At 37.9% G+C, this 14,600-nt stretch overlaps 1 protein-coding gene and 1 pseudogene across 2 annotated transcripts in view; one reads left to right on the forward strand and one right to left on the reverse strand.

Annotated features, from left to right (window-relative positions):
- Positions 1-2,035: 2,035 nt before the first annotated feature.
- The window catches only part of LOC129776503 (tRNA-dihydrouridine(16/17) synthase [NAD(P)(+)]-like), a 258,069-nt gene continuing 245,504 nt past the window's right edge, over positions 2,036-14,600 (reverse strand). For both annotated transcript variants that reach the window (XM_055782183.1, XM_055782184.1), the window contains exons 7-10: positions 4,062-4,257; positions 3,752-4,000; positions 3,212-3,686; positions 2,036-3,150 (exon numbers count right to left, since the gene is read on the reverse strand). In XM_055782183.1, coding sequence (XP_055638158.1) covers positions 2,941-3,150; positions 3,212-3,686; positions 3,752-4,000; positions 4,062-4,257 — 1,130 coding nt within the window. In that variant the 3' untranslated portion in view covers positions 2,036-2,940. The remainder of the gene's footprint in view (positions 3,151-3,211; positions 3,687-3,751; positions 4,001-4,061; positions 4,258-14,600) is intronic.
- Positions 13,225-13,307, forward strand: LOC129781006 (U4 spliceosomal RNA; annotated as a pseudogene).

Raw genomic sequence — 14,600 nt, forward strand, 5'->3', positions numbered from 1 at the left:
TTGTGTTATTGGGTGTCTTTATCCTGACAGATTTAATGGCCCTCTATTACCGATTGGAATAAATTGATGGATCCTAGTTCATGTGCCTTCATGTTACCTTCAGAATATACATTTCAAGAAAGAGGTTCAGTCATATGAAAAATATGGATGTCCAAGCAACCAAGCAACACTCTCAAGCAGTTCAGTATTTTTTTACTGAGTACTCAGGGCGGGCGTGAACGGTAACGGTATTGAATTAAAGAGACTTTAAACTCAGAGAGTTCATTCGTCTCTAGAAGGGCGTGAAGTTCAAAAAATCGTGTAAATACAAAACAGATCTCATTCAATTTTGACTTCTAACTTGAATGTTCTACTTTAAAAAATACTTAAAGTTTCCACGTGGACAATATCATAACCCCCTCCCCCCTCACCGTGGACAAGCGTGGACATTTTTGTAACCCCTAATTTCCCACCAAAGGTTGTCCACGTGGTATGTGGACAGCCCCTAAGTTAGTTGAATGATATATTGTAAAGAGCATTTTTTTATAAACAGTGTTTGAACATAATGTGTAGCTTAACCATCTCCAATCAAATTAATTAGTGGCACTTTCTACTAGGAACTCACTCAATGTAACATAAAAAAGACTTGGTCTTAAGTTGCAAAATGTGAATAAATAAAAGAAAAGAAAGAAAGAAAGAAGGAATGCTCGAAAATTCCAATTCATTTTTCATCGATTTTGGTGTTAACGTATGCATTCAAAAAAATGGACTAATTTCGGATGGCGATGAAAGATAATTGATAGGAACAAATTTTCTTTAAATCTTACGTTTATTAAGTCTACAACAAAAATGATTCATGGCTGTTGATTCGCAGCAGCCACACTGTCAAGCAACTTGATGATTTTTCCATACTGCAAGCTCCGCCCCACAGCGAAGGAGTTGGACATCCTGAGGCACTTTGTGTCCGCCAGATGTAGCCGATCTGGTATTTACAATATCATCTCTTTGCCGCTCCTTGAGCCGGGAGATCGAAGCAACCGGCCAAACGGTGGAGAAGTATGTGGCCAAAATGGACATTTTTATGCGGAAGCGTCACCGACCGGCCGTATCTGAGCAGCAGGCAATCACCCAGAAGGAGTAGCTTGAGGTGTTGGTGGAAAACTTCTTTCCGGCGAAAGAAGTGAAAAACTTCTTTTCGTACTCGTAATGAAAGACGAGACGTACTTGATGCTAGAATTCAACGAATGACAAGGGACCTGGTGGTACTTTACGTTCCCCAGGTAAGCGATGACGTCGAATATATCATTCACATCAAATTCTTGAAGAAGGTCCTTCTCTGACAGACGTGAAGGGAATGTCCAAGGTGCTCTTCTTTCGAGTCATATGGTGAACGGGGAGATATATAGTATGAAGCGCTTGCCGGAGTTGGGAAGATGATGTGGTCTTTTTCATCAGCCATGTTTCAGGTTCCGGCCAACTTCCGTAAGACCGCCCAGCGCTTCATTTACGATACTTCATCAAACAACTCTGCCTCTTCCTGTCGAGTATACACTAGTTCTTCCGGCTCATTTAAAACGTTAAGCCCTGACCGAGCTAGGGGACTAAAGATGAACTTTTCGTCTGACTCACGTTGGTCCCTGCGAATCAATAGGGGACTTTTATAAAAATCATTTTCCAATTTTGTTGCTGTCGCTTCCAGTTGACACTCTCTAAACAAAAAGCCCAATGTCGGTGCGATGAAACCAGCTCAACGTATTAATCTTTGGATGCATTAGAAGCGCTCTTGAACATTCTGCCAAATAAAAGTTTTTTTGAGGTTCATCCATTTAAGAAAATCAACATGCTCAAATTGGGATATTGGAATATATTGATATATATATATATATATATATATATATATATATATATATATATATATATATATATATATATACATATATATATATATATATATATATATATATATATATATACATATATATATATATATATATATATATATATATATATATATATATATATATATATATATATATATATACTAGCTGACCCGGCAAACTTCGTCCCGCCCATTTACTTGATTAATTCTCGAGTAATGCAAAAAATTGTGTTTCATTTGTATGGCAGCCCCCTCTAAGAGAGGGGGAAGGAGTATCTTATCACCATAGAAACATTTATTGCATCCTAAAACCTCGACATGCCAAATTTGGTTTCATTTGCTTGATTAATTCTCGAGTAATGCAGAAATTTGTGTTTCATTTGTATGGCAGCCCCCCCTTAGAGAGGGGGGAGGGGTCTCAAAATATCACGAAAACCTTCCCCGGCCCCAAAAACCCCTACATACCTATTTTCATGTCGATCGGTTCAGTAGTTTCCGAGTCTATAATATATATATATATAGATAGATATATTTCATTTTCGTTTCTTTTGCCAAATGCGGGACTGTCCCGCGTAATGCGGGACGTCTGGTCAGTTTAACTTAGTTCGAGTTATAATTTCACATTCCCTATTTCGAACGTTTTGCCCATTTAATGTTCCAAGAGAAGCAGATCGAACGAGATGCTAAAAACAACTCGAAAAGCTTCAAATGTCTATAATGAATATTGTCATTATATTGTCATTTTGTTATTTGGAGAGTTTATCGGTGAGTATTTCTCCGTATGCATCCGCTAAACAAAATAACCTAAGTGACAAATTTAATTGAATTCAATGCTTTGCGCAGAATAAATCCCTTTTTTAAAGATACTTCTTCAAAAATTTAAAACAAGAAAAAAACATTTTTTTTCGTAATCTTTATCATCATTTTAACATGGCTCAAAAATTCTGTCCAAAGATATCGGCAAAAAAAATACAATCCTAATTAAAAAGAAAACGTTTTTCTAATCATTAACTTGGGTCGGTTGGAACAAAGTATTCGAAGTGTGTGGATGAAAGCTCACACAATAACACCATCATCGAACATCAACTTTCGTTCGTCAATTTTTCCTGCTTCTGTACCTTTAGGCTATCTACTTCATTATTACTTTCCAATTGTTTCTCCGCCTCGGTCAACGCTTTCGCCTTATCCCGGCGGGATCTGATGAAGATTTTGTGCCCCACACAATCTCGATTCTCGTGGAAGCACAAATTTTTGCAGCAAATGCGACACACTTGATGTTCGCATTTCAAGCCCTGCAAAAAAAAATGTCAGTCATCGAATTGAAGAACTAACGAAATTATACGTCCAACGCACCATAGGATTGGTACACTCAATTTTCTCGTTTTTACAAATTTCGTCAAATCGCCTCGCTTGTTCACGGTCCGGATCCCCTGGTAGAAGTCCGGCGCGATTTGGTCTTCTCTGTACACGTCGCATCTTCTTCATCTTCTTACGGGATATCTCATTGCCGTCCGTATCGTAGAACTGACGCTTCTCTCGGTTAGGATCCGCTGCCAGTCGGCTTGCTTCCTCTAGCTTTTGCTTGTGTACTTCCGGTGGGGCTCGGATGTATGGCTGACATAGCCATGGTGGCAAAGCTAGATTGTAGCTTGCGTCAAGCGAGGCTTCCCCTGTTGGAAGGTTTGATTCCTCGGCGATCCATTTTTGACGACCCTCGTGGAACGGCAGATATTTTTCCTCCAGAAGCTTCACGATGGCGCGAAATTCGTCCACCTTGTGGCAGACCGCCATCTGCTCGCGGTGCGATGCATTTGGTTTTAGGTTCATTCTAAAAATTTGCGAAGGTGGTTTAGTGTGATCGAAAAAGATTCGAAGGGTGTCAAATGATCTTACAAATGGTGGAACACTTTGAACAAATGCCCCCGAATGAACGAAATCGGAGCTGAATATTTTTCCACAATGTCTAAATATTCATAGGCTACACTCCATGCGGTCGGGTTGACACCTTCGAATAGAAACGGATTGTATAGGTTCCCTTCAGCAGTCATCACACCATTGACACCTGTCTCCCGAATACAGCGGTGGATGTCCTCGACGGACATTATGTTGCCATTGGACAAAACTGGTATTTTTAAAATTTCTCTGCAAATTAGAATAGTTGAGATTGTTTTTAGGTGATCGCTGTTATTTAATGAATGCATACTTCAAAACTTTCACATATCTCCAGTCGGCTATTCCTGTCAGTGGTCCTTTCTGTTCACGCGTTCTCCCGTGGACGGTAAGCATTTGGCAGCCGGCAGCTTCAAGCATTTTCGCGTAGCGGATTGTTTTGTCCATGTCTTCGAAGATACGTACTTTGCACGTAAGAGGCACACTGAGATGTTTATGGAGAGTACTCACTAAAAAAAAAGCATATTTCTATTAGATATAATGTATGGTTTATTTTCTGGATGAGTTAAAATATGTGATTATTTTCAAATCGAATTTCTGACTATTTTTTCTACAATAAATATCTTTGCGAGCTGGAACTGGATTTGATGTAGTGTAAGCGCTCTTGATGCGGGCTGAATGCAGCAATTCCAAATGAAATCGACAAATGACAAAATTTTTGATTCCAATGAAAGTGTGTATTCCGTTTGGGTTGGAGGAAATATGAGTTTTCCACAGCAATTGGGAATTTTTTGACTCAAGCGTAACTTTTGAGAAGGGCGTATCGATTTGAGTAAGAGAAATCTTTGATAATTTATATCTTAAAAACTATGAGCCGTACCGAAATAGTTATAGAGTATTGAGTTGAATATAAAAAAAAATGTACACTGAGAAAAAAAAGTAGTACTTTTATTTACAAAATAAAAATTCAATTTGCAATATCCAAAATACATATTTTTCATTTTTTTTTTAATTTTTCATACAAAATATAAGTCATGCAGAAAATTTAAAAAATGGGCCCAAGATGGTAAAACTTTTTTTTTTTTTTTTTTTTTATCTGTATTATAGTGATTTTCAACTCATTTGGCTGGTTCGTCACTTTTTACTTCCATTTTTGGAAGAATGTCGGGAGTGAGAATTGAACTCGTGACCTTTAGCGTGAGAGGCATGGATGTTACCACTACGCCAGATCGCCTCCACATGGTAAAACTATTTTTGACGAAATTTGTGGAACATCGAATTTTTAGGAATTTTTGAAATTTCGAATTTTTGTATGTTAGCAATCATTCTTAGCCACAAATTATAAATTCTGATGTGATTTAAAAAAAAAAGGTTATTATCAATCTCCTTCTAAATGCAACCATTCTCGAGATGTTTAAAAAAATATTTCTAATTTATAATCTTTTTTATAGTAAATAATCACTTTTAATATGTTTATCTCGATCGTGAGTTCATAACTCAGGGCCCTCATTGACCATCTTTGTGTTGTTACAGAATAGCTACGTCCACGCAACAATCATCAGCGATGGAGATCGATCCACGGTCGAAATAAGATCGATTCATCCATACAACTGCTCTGCTCTGCCAGACACATCGGGCTACTGTTCTATAAATAACTCAACAATGATCAATCAACTGTCTCCGCTGTCCGGTGGTCCAACTGGATAATGGAAGAACCGAAAGAATAACTCTTACGCCTAAATGGCTACTGTGTGAATGTACCATATGTAATGGTATAGAAGGAATACTGGCGAATGGCAACTGTGTAATGTGCTAATTATAGATATGATAACCATGTGACATATACACGATTAAAATTCGGCTCTGTTACAGCTAAAATGCTAATGAGCCTTAAATAAATAAAAAAAAAATATGTTTATCGTGTTATACCGTCATGTTCATGAAATTTTATGAATTTTCTTATAATTTCCAAAATTTTTTTTTATTGATTGAAGTTTGTATTAAGATAAAAAAGATGTTGCAGGTGTTGAAACATGTCTTCGAATGTTCCGTAACGTAACTCCTAAACATATGTCTTTACCATAACGACGTATTTGGAAAAGTTGTTGGAAATTATCAGCGAATTCATAAAATCTCATGAACATGATGGTATAACACGACAAACATATTTAAAGGGCCTATTTACTATTAAAAAGACAATAAATTACAAATATTTTTTTAAATATCTCGAGAATGGTTGCATTTAGAAGAAGATTGATAATAACCTTTATTGTCATCATGGGCCCATTTTTTGAATTTTATACATGACTTCTATTTTGTATGAAAAATTAAAAAAAAAAATTGAAAAATATGTATTTTGGATATTGCAAATTAAATTTTTATTTTGTAAATAAAAAAAAGAGTACTAATTTTTTTTTCTCAGTGTACATTTTTTTCATATTCAACCATCAATACTCTATAACTCTTTCTAAGACACTATTTCGGTACGACTCATAGTTTTTGAGATGTAAATTATCAAAGATTTCTCTTACTAAAATCGAAACGTCCTTTTCAAAAGTTACGCTTGAGTCAAAAAATTCCCAATTGCTGTGAAAAACTCATATTTCCTCCAACCCAAACGGAATACACACTTTCATTGGAATCAAAAATACAAGTTTTTAAAATCTGCATTTTTAGGACGATTTCATTTGGAATTGCTGAATGGAAACCACTGCAAGAACAGTGCGGGGTTCAACGTGTTGAATGACTCGAGCTATAAATCCATGTTCATCAATAACAAATTCCACTTGATACATTTCGTACAACTGGAAACATTTTCAACATTCAACCTTTTTCCAGTACAAGGCTTCGCTAACATCTGTAATGCACAATTCTGGGGTATGAACTGTCCAACTTCATTATCATCTCTTTTTTCTTTCTTTCTCTCTATCTCTCTCTAGTCCACCTCGCCTGTGTCCGTCAAGACGTGCATTGGTTACGAATTGCCTTCCAACTTGATGCGCAATCCGCCAAAACCACCCTCGCGGGGTTTCTCATCTGTTAAGACGTGAACGCTTTCTTCCTCTATCTCTCTCATTCTCTCTCTCTCTCTCTCTCTCTCTCTCTCTTCTTTTCTCTTTTCCTTTCTCTCTCTCTCTCTCTCTCTTCTTTTCCCTTTTCCTTTCTCTCTCTCCTTCGTCCTCTTTTTCTTACTTTCTCTTTCCCTCGCTTTTTATTCCCTCCCTTTTTATCCATTTTCTCTTCCTCTATTGAATTGTTTTTCAGTGTGAGCATTGTTCCGACTTCACAAACAAACGCTCAATAGTTATAAAGCAGGCAGTGCCGTTACCATCGCGCCTTCTACGGATCCGCTGGGCAATACCAACCTGCGAAAGTCCTCATCGAGAAAGCAGAAGGAGTGGGTGAGGAAACTTGTGTCCTCACCGCACTCCCCAGGTACCCTGTATTGTGTAGCTAATTGTCCATGTGCACATGTGATGTCCCGTTAGTTTAAGCGAAATCAATGTAACAATAAATGTAGAAATGTAGAGCTACAGTCCACCCTAAAAGCGGAAAGTTTGTCGTTTATTGTAATGTTCGTTAATAGTAAAAGTTGTGAATAGATGTGAGTCTGTGAACGATCAATGTATTTTTATTTAAGGTTTCACGTTATCCGTGTTTCGTGGTAAATATTTGGATTTGGTCTTTGATTTGGAGCCTGGGAAACAACCAGATGGCCGAGTCTGGAGGATAGTTGTTGATCATTGCCTGTGATGAGAAAGACTTGTTGCGGTTTTCTCCGTATTTGGGTGATTCTGAGTCGTTTGGTGGTTTTCTCGAAGCTCCCTACGGGTGTCTTCTGGAAGTCTTCTCTGGCTGGAATTCGTACAGCTCGTTCGCCGAAGCTTATAAAAGTATACAATTTAGGCCTGCGCGTCAGGTCTCTAGCTGGGCATTGAACGCAGCGATTGGGTCCTCGGAAGAGGTGGTGCTTGAGCCAATCGCTTAAGAGAGATCGGGTGGGAAACTTAACTCCTTAGTTTTCATCGAGCTAACGATTTTCGGTACGACTCAGTTTTTGAGATATAAATTATCAAAGATTTCTCTTACTAAAATCGATACGCCCTTTTCAAAAGTTACGCTTGAGTCGAAAAATTCCCGATTGCTGAGGAAAACTCATATTTTCTCTAACCCAAACGGAATACACACTTTCATTCGAATCAAAAATACTCATGTTTTGTCATTTGTCGATTTCATTTGGAATTACTCTATACATGGATTGTGTGCGAAAAATAAGTCCCCTGCTTTAGTGATTTTGAAATCAGTTGAGCTAGCTTGAAGCCGTGGTAAAAATTCACATGGGTCGAAGAAAAAAGTTGTTGCGTCATCTTTTTTTTTCGAAAGTGTAGTGAAAATGTATCGTTGCGCTCTCAACCGTCGCGTGCTCGTTTCGATGTGTGGTGTTTCTCTCGCCAACACGGCGAGCGGTTTGCTTGGCTTCATATGCCATATGAACGTATAAGTGTTTTTTCTTGTGTTTACGATTGCGAAGTTTGTGCGTCGTAGTGAACGTATCACAGGCTGGGAGCGAAGCCGAATTCAACAGAATGTGCTTAAAATTAATGGTTTCGGAAAATTTTACAAGAAGGCATTTCCGTTCGGCACCATTCGTATCAACAAGTGTAGTAATGACAGTGTGGTTCGTTTTGCCTGCTGTGTGTGTCAATTTTATTTACACGCGTGTGATACATTTGTATGTGTTTTCTCGATTCTCTTGGTGTAGGTTTGTGTCAATACAGTGAATTTTGTGCAGTATTGGTGGAACGTTCCGGATAGTGGGGTGAAAGAGAGAAGATCAAAATATGCTCTCAAGAAATTATTCTGTGTTGGATTCCTTTGGTGAGATTGTTCCATATCATCAGATTTAACAGATTAAGGAAAATGTAAACGTTAATGCCATCGTAAAAAAGATGGTGATAGCTGTAGAGTAGTGAAATATAATAGTTTCACTTACACACTTCACATGTTAACTTTTTTTTGATTCATTATTTATTTGTTTCTTTAGTTGTTTGTTCCCTTGATTATTCAATTCTTGAAGGAGTTCAAGAATTGAATAATTTGGGAGATAGATGGTTGAAGGGATGAATGAGTGATGAGTAATGAAATGTTTACTTTAATGGGTTCATAACCCATCGTTGTGATTAGAGTTAAATAATGAGTGCGCTTGGTGATGAACAGAAAATGACGATTGATGTCAGAGGAGTTCTCAGGTTTCCAAACGAAAACAATCGCGATTATTGTTCGATATAGAGTACGCGCAATAAATAAAGAAATGCATCACTGGTTGATTTGTGAGGAATTTTTCCGATTACGAAATTTATCGCCAGTCCGATTGGCTTGCAATAGAAGTTCTTTCGGTTACCTTCTCAGGTTTCCCAAAAGTTACTTTCCACAGTAGCCATTCGATTTATATGAAACGAACGGTCAACGAATAACGAAATATATCGTCGGGTTGATTGATTTTAGAAGAATTCTCTTGGCTAGCTTCTCAGCTTATCTCGCGATTGGGGTAGATTCTACGATGGAATAAAGAATACGCGCATTGAGCTGCGGAATATATCACCGGTTTCAGGTAACCCATGAATATTATCCGTCGTCGGATGTTTAAGAATGAATTAAGAATTAAGAAATTGAAGATCCCACGATACACTGAATCACGAAATATATTATAGGTATGTTTCATTGTAGAGATGTTTTCATGCCACCTTTTCAGGTGGTTCATGGTGTCATCTGTCGTCCGGTGTTCGAGAATGTCAAATTGAATCACGAAATTGATATTCGACTAGTATTGTAGTTGTGTTTTCCGGGTTACCTGTTCAGGTGGCCCATGGATACCATCCGTCGTGAGTGTTTAAGAATGTGTAAATTTGAAGGGTCCACGACCTATTGAATCGTATATTCTATGTGAAATGAATATGTAAAAAATAAAAATATTCATCTGTTTTTTAAATACATCGCAGGTCCGTTAGTCGAAATACATTCGATTTCGTAATTCTGTTTCGTCGATTGGTTGACAATCCGCGTTTACAGAATCATATCTCTTTCCACAGTGAATCCTGATTATTACCCCTTCCCACTAACAAACTATCTCTTCGATGACAAACGCTAGGGAACCACGCTATAGAGGCGACCCTTCTGGCCTTCGGGCGGCGAATATCATACTAACATTTCTTCTCTTCCCCTGGTGACTGTAAGGCCGTGGCCGGCGTCGTTATTGACCATTTAAAGCTCGAATCACCGAGAATTGCACAACGAGAATGTTTTGCTAGTCCCAAGCGTCATTCTGTGTGTTCTTTGTGCAATTTGGTTGGTTCAGGTCAATCACGGAGAGCAACTACGAATTGTACAGTCTACCTAAGCTCAAGCTCAAGCTCCTTAGTTTTCGTCGAGCTAACCGTAGGTTCCGGGTTGTCTTTTGGAAACCCGATCCGCTACAATACTATCATGTCCCGCGTCACAATTTCTTTCGAAATGCAATTCAAGCAGGCGAATGTAATGCACACATAAGCAGAACGACGGCAACCAAAAAGTTCGATAATCCCGACATAGCAGTAATGTGACACACTCATATTACATTGTCTCACAGTTATCACCAAGAACCTTTAGACTTGAACCCGCCTTCTCCATATTTTCTCTCTGTATGGATATTTCTTCTCTCTCTGTCTGATATCGATCGTCAGCGATCGTTTGCAAAACTAAGGTAAATGATGTTGGTTTGTCTGATTTTTGGTGTTTCCATACAACTAGTAAATGCAAATCTATTTTTCTTAGTGAAATTCACATGTAATCAAGATGAGTTTGGTTTTGTTGAAAAGCTCCTAGTCTCTCGTTACTTATACCATAAGGCGCTCAATTTTTTTAAATGTTTTTTAAAGATTATCTTCAAAGGGAAATTATAATCATGGTTTGTCCGAAAAATGACCATGGTTGGTCCGGTTTAAGATATCACCATTTTGAATGGAAAAAAAATCGAATTTTCGCATAGATGTTGCATTATTTATCGTTTGAGTTTACTGTAATCATATTGGTTCATTCATAATTTAGGCTTTCTTCAGAATATTGCCTTTTCTTGGGTATTTTAAAGGTGAACAATACTCAACACAGAGAAACTTTATTTCTGTTTCACGCGGCGGACAGCAAAACAAAACAAACAAACCGGAGCGCGCCAAGCGGTTGTCATAGTGATGATGTGGACAGGCCAACATCAGTGAATCGAACAAACAATTATCAGAATTGAGGTCATCGAGATGCATTAATTATGTGATTTAGATATATAAATCTGATACAAATGGTGTGCAAGCATGATGTTTACAATATTTGTAAGTGTTACAAAAGAAAAGGTCTGAATACGCACCAATTAAAAAAAAATGATTAAAAGTTAGCTCAAATGAGGGACGCGTTGACACTAATAGAAGGTGGATTTTATAAACCTCTAAAAGATATGAATCCATGAAAAAACATTTGAATCCATAAAAATATCCTATAAAACTACTTATTTATATGTTTGAAACATCGCTTCGACACAGGTGCGCTGAAGTATTCAAAAAATGGACAAACCAAGATCATATTTTCGACTCGACAAATCAACATCATTGACCTTACAAGAAAATGACGTCCAGCTATTTTTAGCGGAAACAAATGTAAATTATCGAACCTCAATAAAGCAACAGATGTATTTTAACCTTAGAAAAGGAAAGATCACTTTTATATCACACTTCGTAAATGAAAGCCCGAAAATATTCTATTACACACTCTCTCTTTTTCCCCTCTCTCTTTCACTCCCTCGGTCTCCTATTCTCTCTTTCTCTTTCCGTATCTCTATTTCATTCTCTCTTTTTCTTCCTCTCTACCTCTCTACGTTCATATCTGTCTCTTTTTTTCTTTCTCTCTCCCCCCATGATCTGAAGAAATATCCACACTTATACGAGGGCAGTCCAATAAGTACTTAGCCTCGCTGTCGTCACGGTCAAATTGGTCGAATTACACTACGAGCTGCTGCCCCATCCACCGTATTCTCCAGATTTGGCCTCGTGCGACTTTTTTTTTGTTTCCAAACTTGGAAAAGCCGGGCAGAATTTTGTGTCGAATGAGGAGCTCATCGCCGCCACGAAGGCCCTCTTTGCAGACCTCGAAAAAACGTATTTTTCAGATGGATTAAAGAAGTTGGAGCATCGCTGAGTCAAGTGTATCGAGCTTAACACTCCTATACTCGCGCATAGGTCTGTGAGACCGAGAAATCAATAATTCGTTCATTTCTCAGAAAATATCAGCACTACGACTTTCTTTTCGAAAATTGACCCGAAAACACGCTACAGCGGCATGATATGTAAGAAATATGTTTGTTTCGAGCATGCAGTTATGGTATGCTCTGATTCTCACACCAATGAAACCACAATCGGTTAGTACGTTTTTGACGTAGGACTACGTCTTTCATTTCTATACTTGGGTGTAAGTTCAAAGTTTCGAAAACGAAAGCGTTACGTCGGAGAACGAGACTTTCAGCGTTAATATCTCCTAAACAACTGAACGAAATGGTATGATAAACACTTCATTCGAAAGATAAAATATCTACGCGTGATATGCTTGTTATTTTAATTTTGTTTCAATAACCCTAAAATTGCTTTCAGAACAGGCTATTGAAATCACACCAATCGGTATATAAGCAAGTGCCACTCGGAAATCCACTCAGTTATGATTGCGCAACGATTGAGGTACGATCGCTGGAATGGATGGATGTTTCGCTAACACAGACTCCAAAACCATCGAGCCAGGGGAAATCGGCATTGCAAAATAGATGCAAGCAACGGGTACTTTTGTACTGGTTTGCGTTTCTGGAAATCGGAATGTTTCTCCAACACAGGCTTCAAAACCATGGAGCCTCTGGAAATCGGCATAACAAATTAGATGCAAGCAGCGGGTACCTTTGTACTCGTTTGCGTTTTTGCAAATTGGAATGTTTCCCTAACATAGATTTCAAAAACATGAAGCCTGGGGAAATTGGCATTACAGAATAGATGTAAACTACGGGTACTTTTGTACTCGTTTGCGTTTCAGAAAACCGGAATTTGTTTTCCCAATACAGATTCCGAAACCAAGAAGTGGGAAAATTGGCATTGCAGATACATTTCAGTCAGCAATACTTTTATACCCCTATGTATTTTTACACTCCGGAATTCGTTTTGCTAACACGGTCTACAAAAGAGGATACAAATGCAACGCTTTCGCTCGATTATTCAAGACTGCATTGGAAGATTTCTCACAGCACTTCTACGCATACCGTTCGATGATTAGGCAAAATGTTGATAACTATTTGCTGCGATAACTACTACCATAATGCATGAATTGGCTTCAATTGGGATTTGTTTGCAATTGAATTCGTAAATAGTTACATTCATTCACTAGTTTAATCAATAATTTAATCAATACACACAAAAGATAACTCTGCGCAGCGGCGATATCGTACCCAGTGAGGAACATCCGAGGTGGGATTATTGCTAATTAAAAAAATACAATTGATTACTAAGCCAACGGCAGTCCTACGTAAACCTTGAGGTTATATCATAGGTATAACCCATTCACAGTTTGATGTTATTTCCTAGCTCTTCATGAATTACTATACTGCTATACAAGTGAAAATTTCTGAATAACTCGAAAACTAATCAAACAAATAGAGCCAAATTCAGCATGTGAAGGTTTTAGGGGGCGATAAACGTTTCTATGGTAAATAGACACTCCTCCCCCCTTTCTAAGGGGAAACTATCGCTCAAATGAAGCATAAATGTCTGCATAACTCAAGAACTAATCAAGCAAATGGAATCAAACTTAGCATATGAAGGTTTTAAGGATCGATAAACCTTTCTATGGTGGTTCGACACTCCTCCCTCCTCTCTAATGGGAGGCGGTCATACAAATGAAGCATAAACATCTGCATAACTCGAAAACTAATCAAACAAATAGAGCCAAATTTAGCATGTGAAGGTTTTAGGAGGCAAGGAACGTTTCCAAGGCGGTCTCACAGAGAGGAGGTGGGGTGGGTTTTTGCATAACTCGAGAACTAATCAAGCGAATTGAACCAAAATTTGCATATGAAAGTTTTAGGGAGCAATACTAATTCTATGGTGGTTCGACTTACCTACACCCTCTCTAAGAGCAAGAAGGCTGCCATACAAATGAAACACAAACTTCTGCATAACTCGAGAACTTTTCAAGCAAATGGAAAACTCTGAAGGAGAATGGGAATATTCAAAAAATTCAATTCGCATGTGTTCTACAATTACAAGCGCTGTCGGTACATTTGACGTTTGCGCTAATGACATTGGTCTTCGTTCGAAGATTAATGGATTTTAATGTGATAAAACGCACTCCTATATCGACTTCTATCTATATAAATAAAAATGGATCACCGAATGTGTTGATAAGAGCAAAACTCGAGAAAGGAATTGTCCGATTTAGGGCTGTCTTTATTCTATCATATTTTCTGTATCAAACATTTCTTCCATGGAACGGAGAAACATGTTATTTGCAAGTGGTTGAAAAATCTTGAACGAGGATTGTGTCTGAAAATAATCTGATATTATAATTTTGGTAGAAAAACTAGGAATTTCATGGTAAAAGTTAATTTTAAAGGGGAGATAAGAAGATCAATCAATGAACAGTTCTGCGATTGGATCCATGAACGTGCGCTTAGTAAGAAAACGTGGATGTGATAACGAAAAATGAATTTTGGGCGGGACGAAGTTTGTCGGGTCAGCTAGTAATTTAGTAATTTATAAAAAATGGATCATAATAGGCGACATGCCACTGTAAAAGTAGT

Source organism: Toxorhynchites rutilus, chromosome 3 (assembly GCF_029784135.1).
Source record: "Toxorhynchites rutilus septentrionalis strain SRP chromosome 3, ASM2978413v1, whole genome shotgun sequence".
In the NCBI taxonomy this organism is placed as follows: Eukaryota; Metazoa; Arthropoda; class Insecta; order Diptera; family Culicidae; genus Toxorhynchites; species Toxorhynchites rutilus.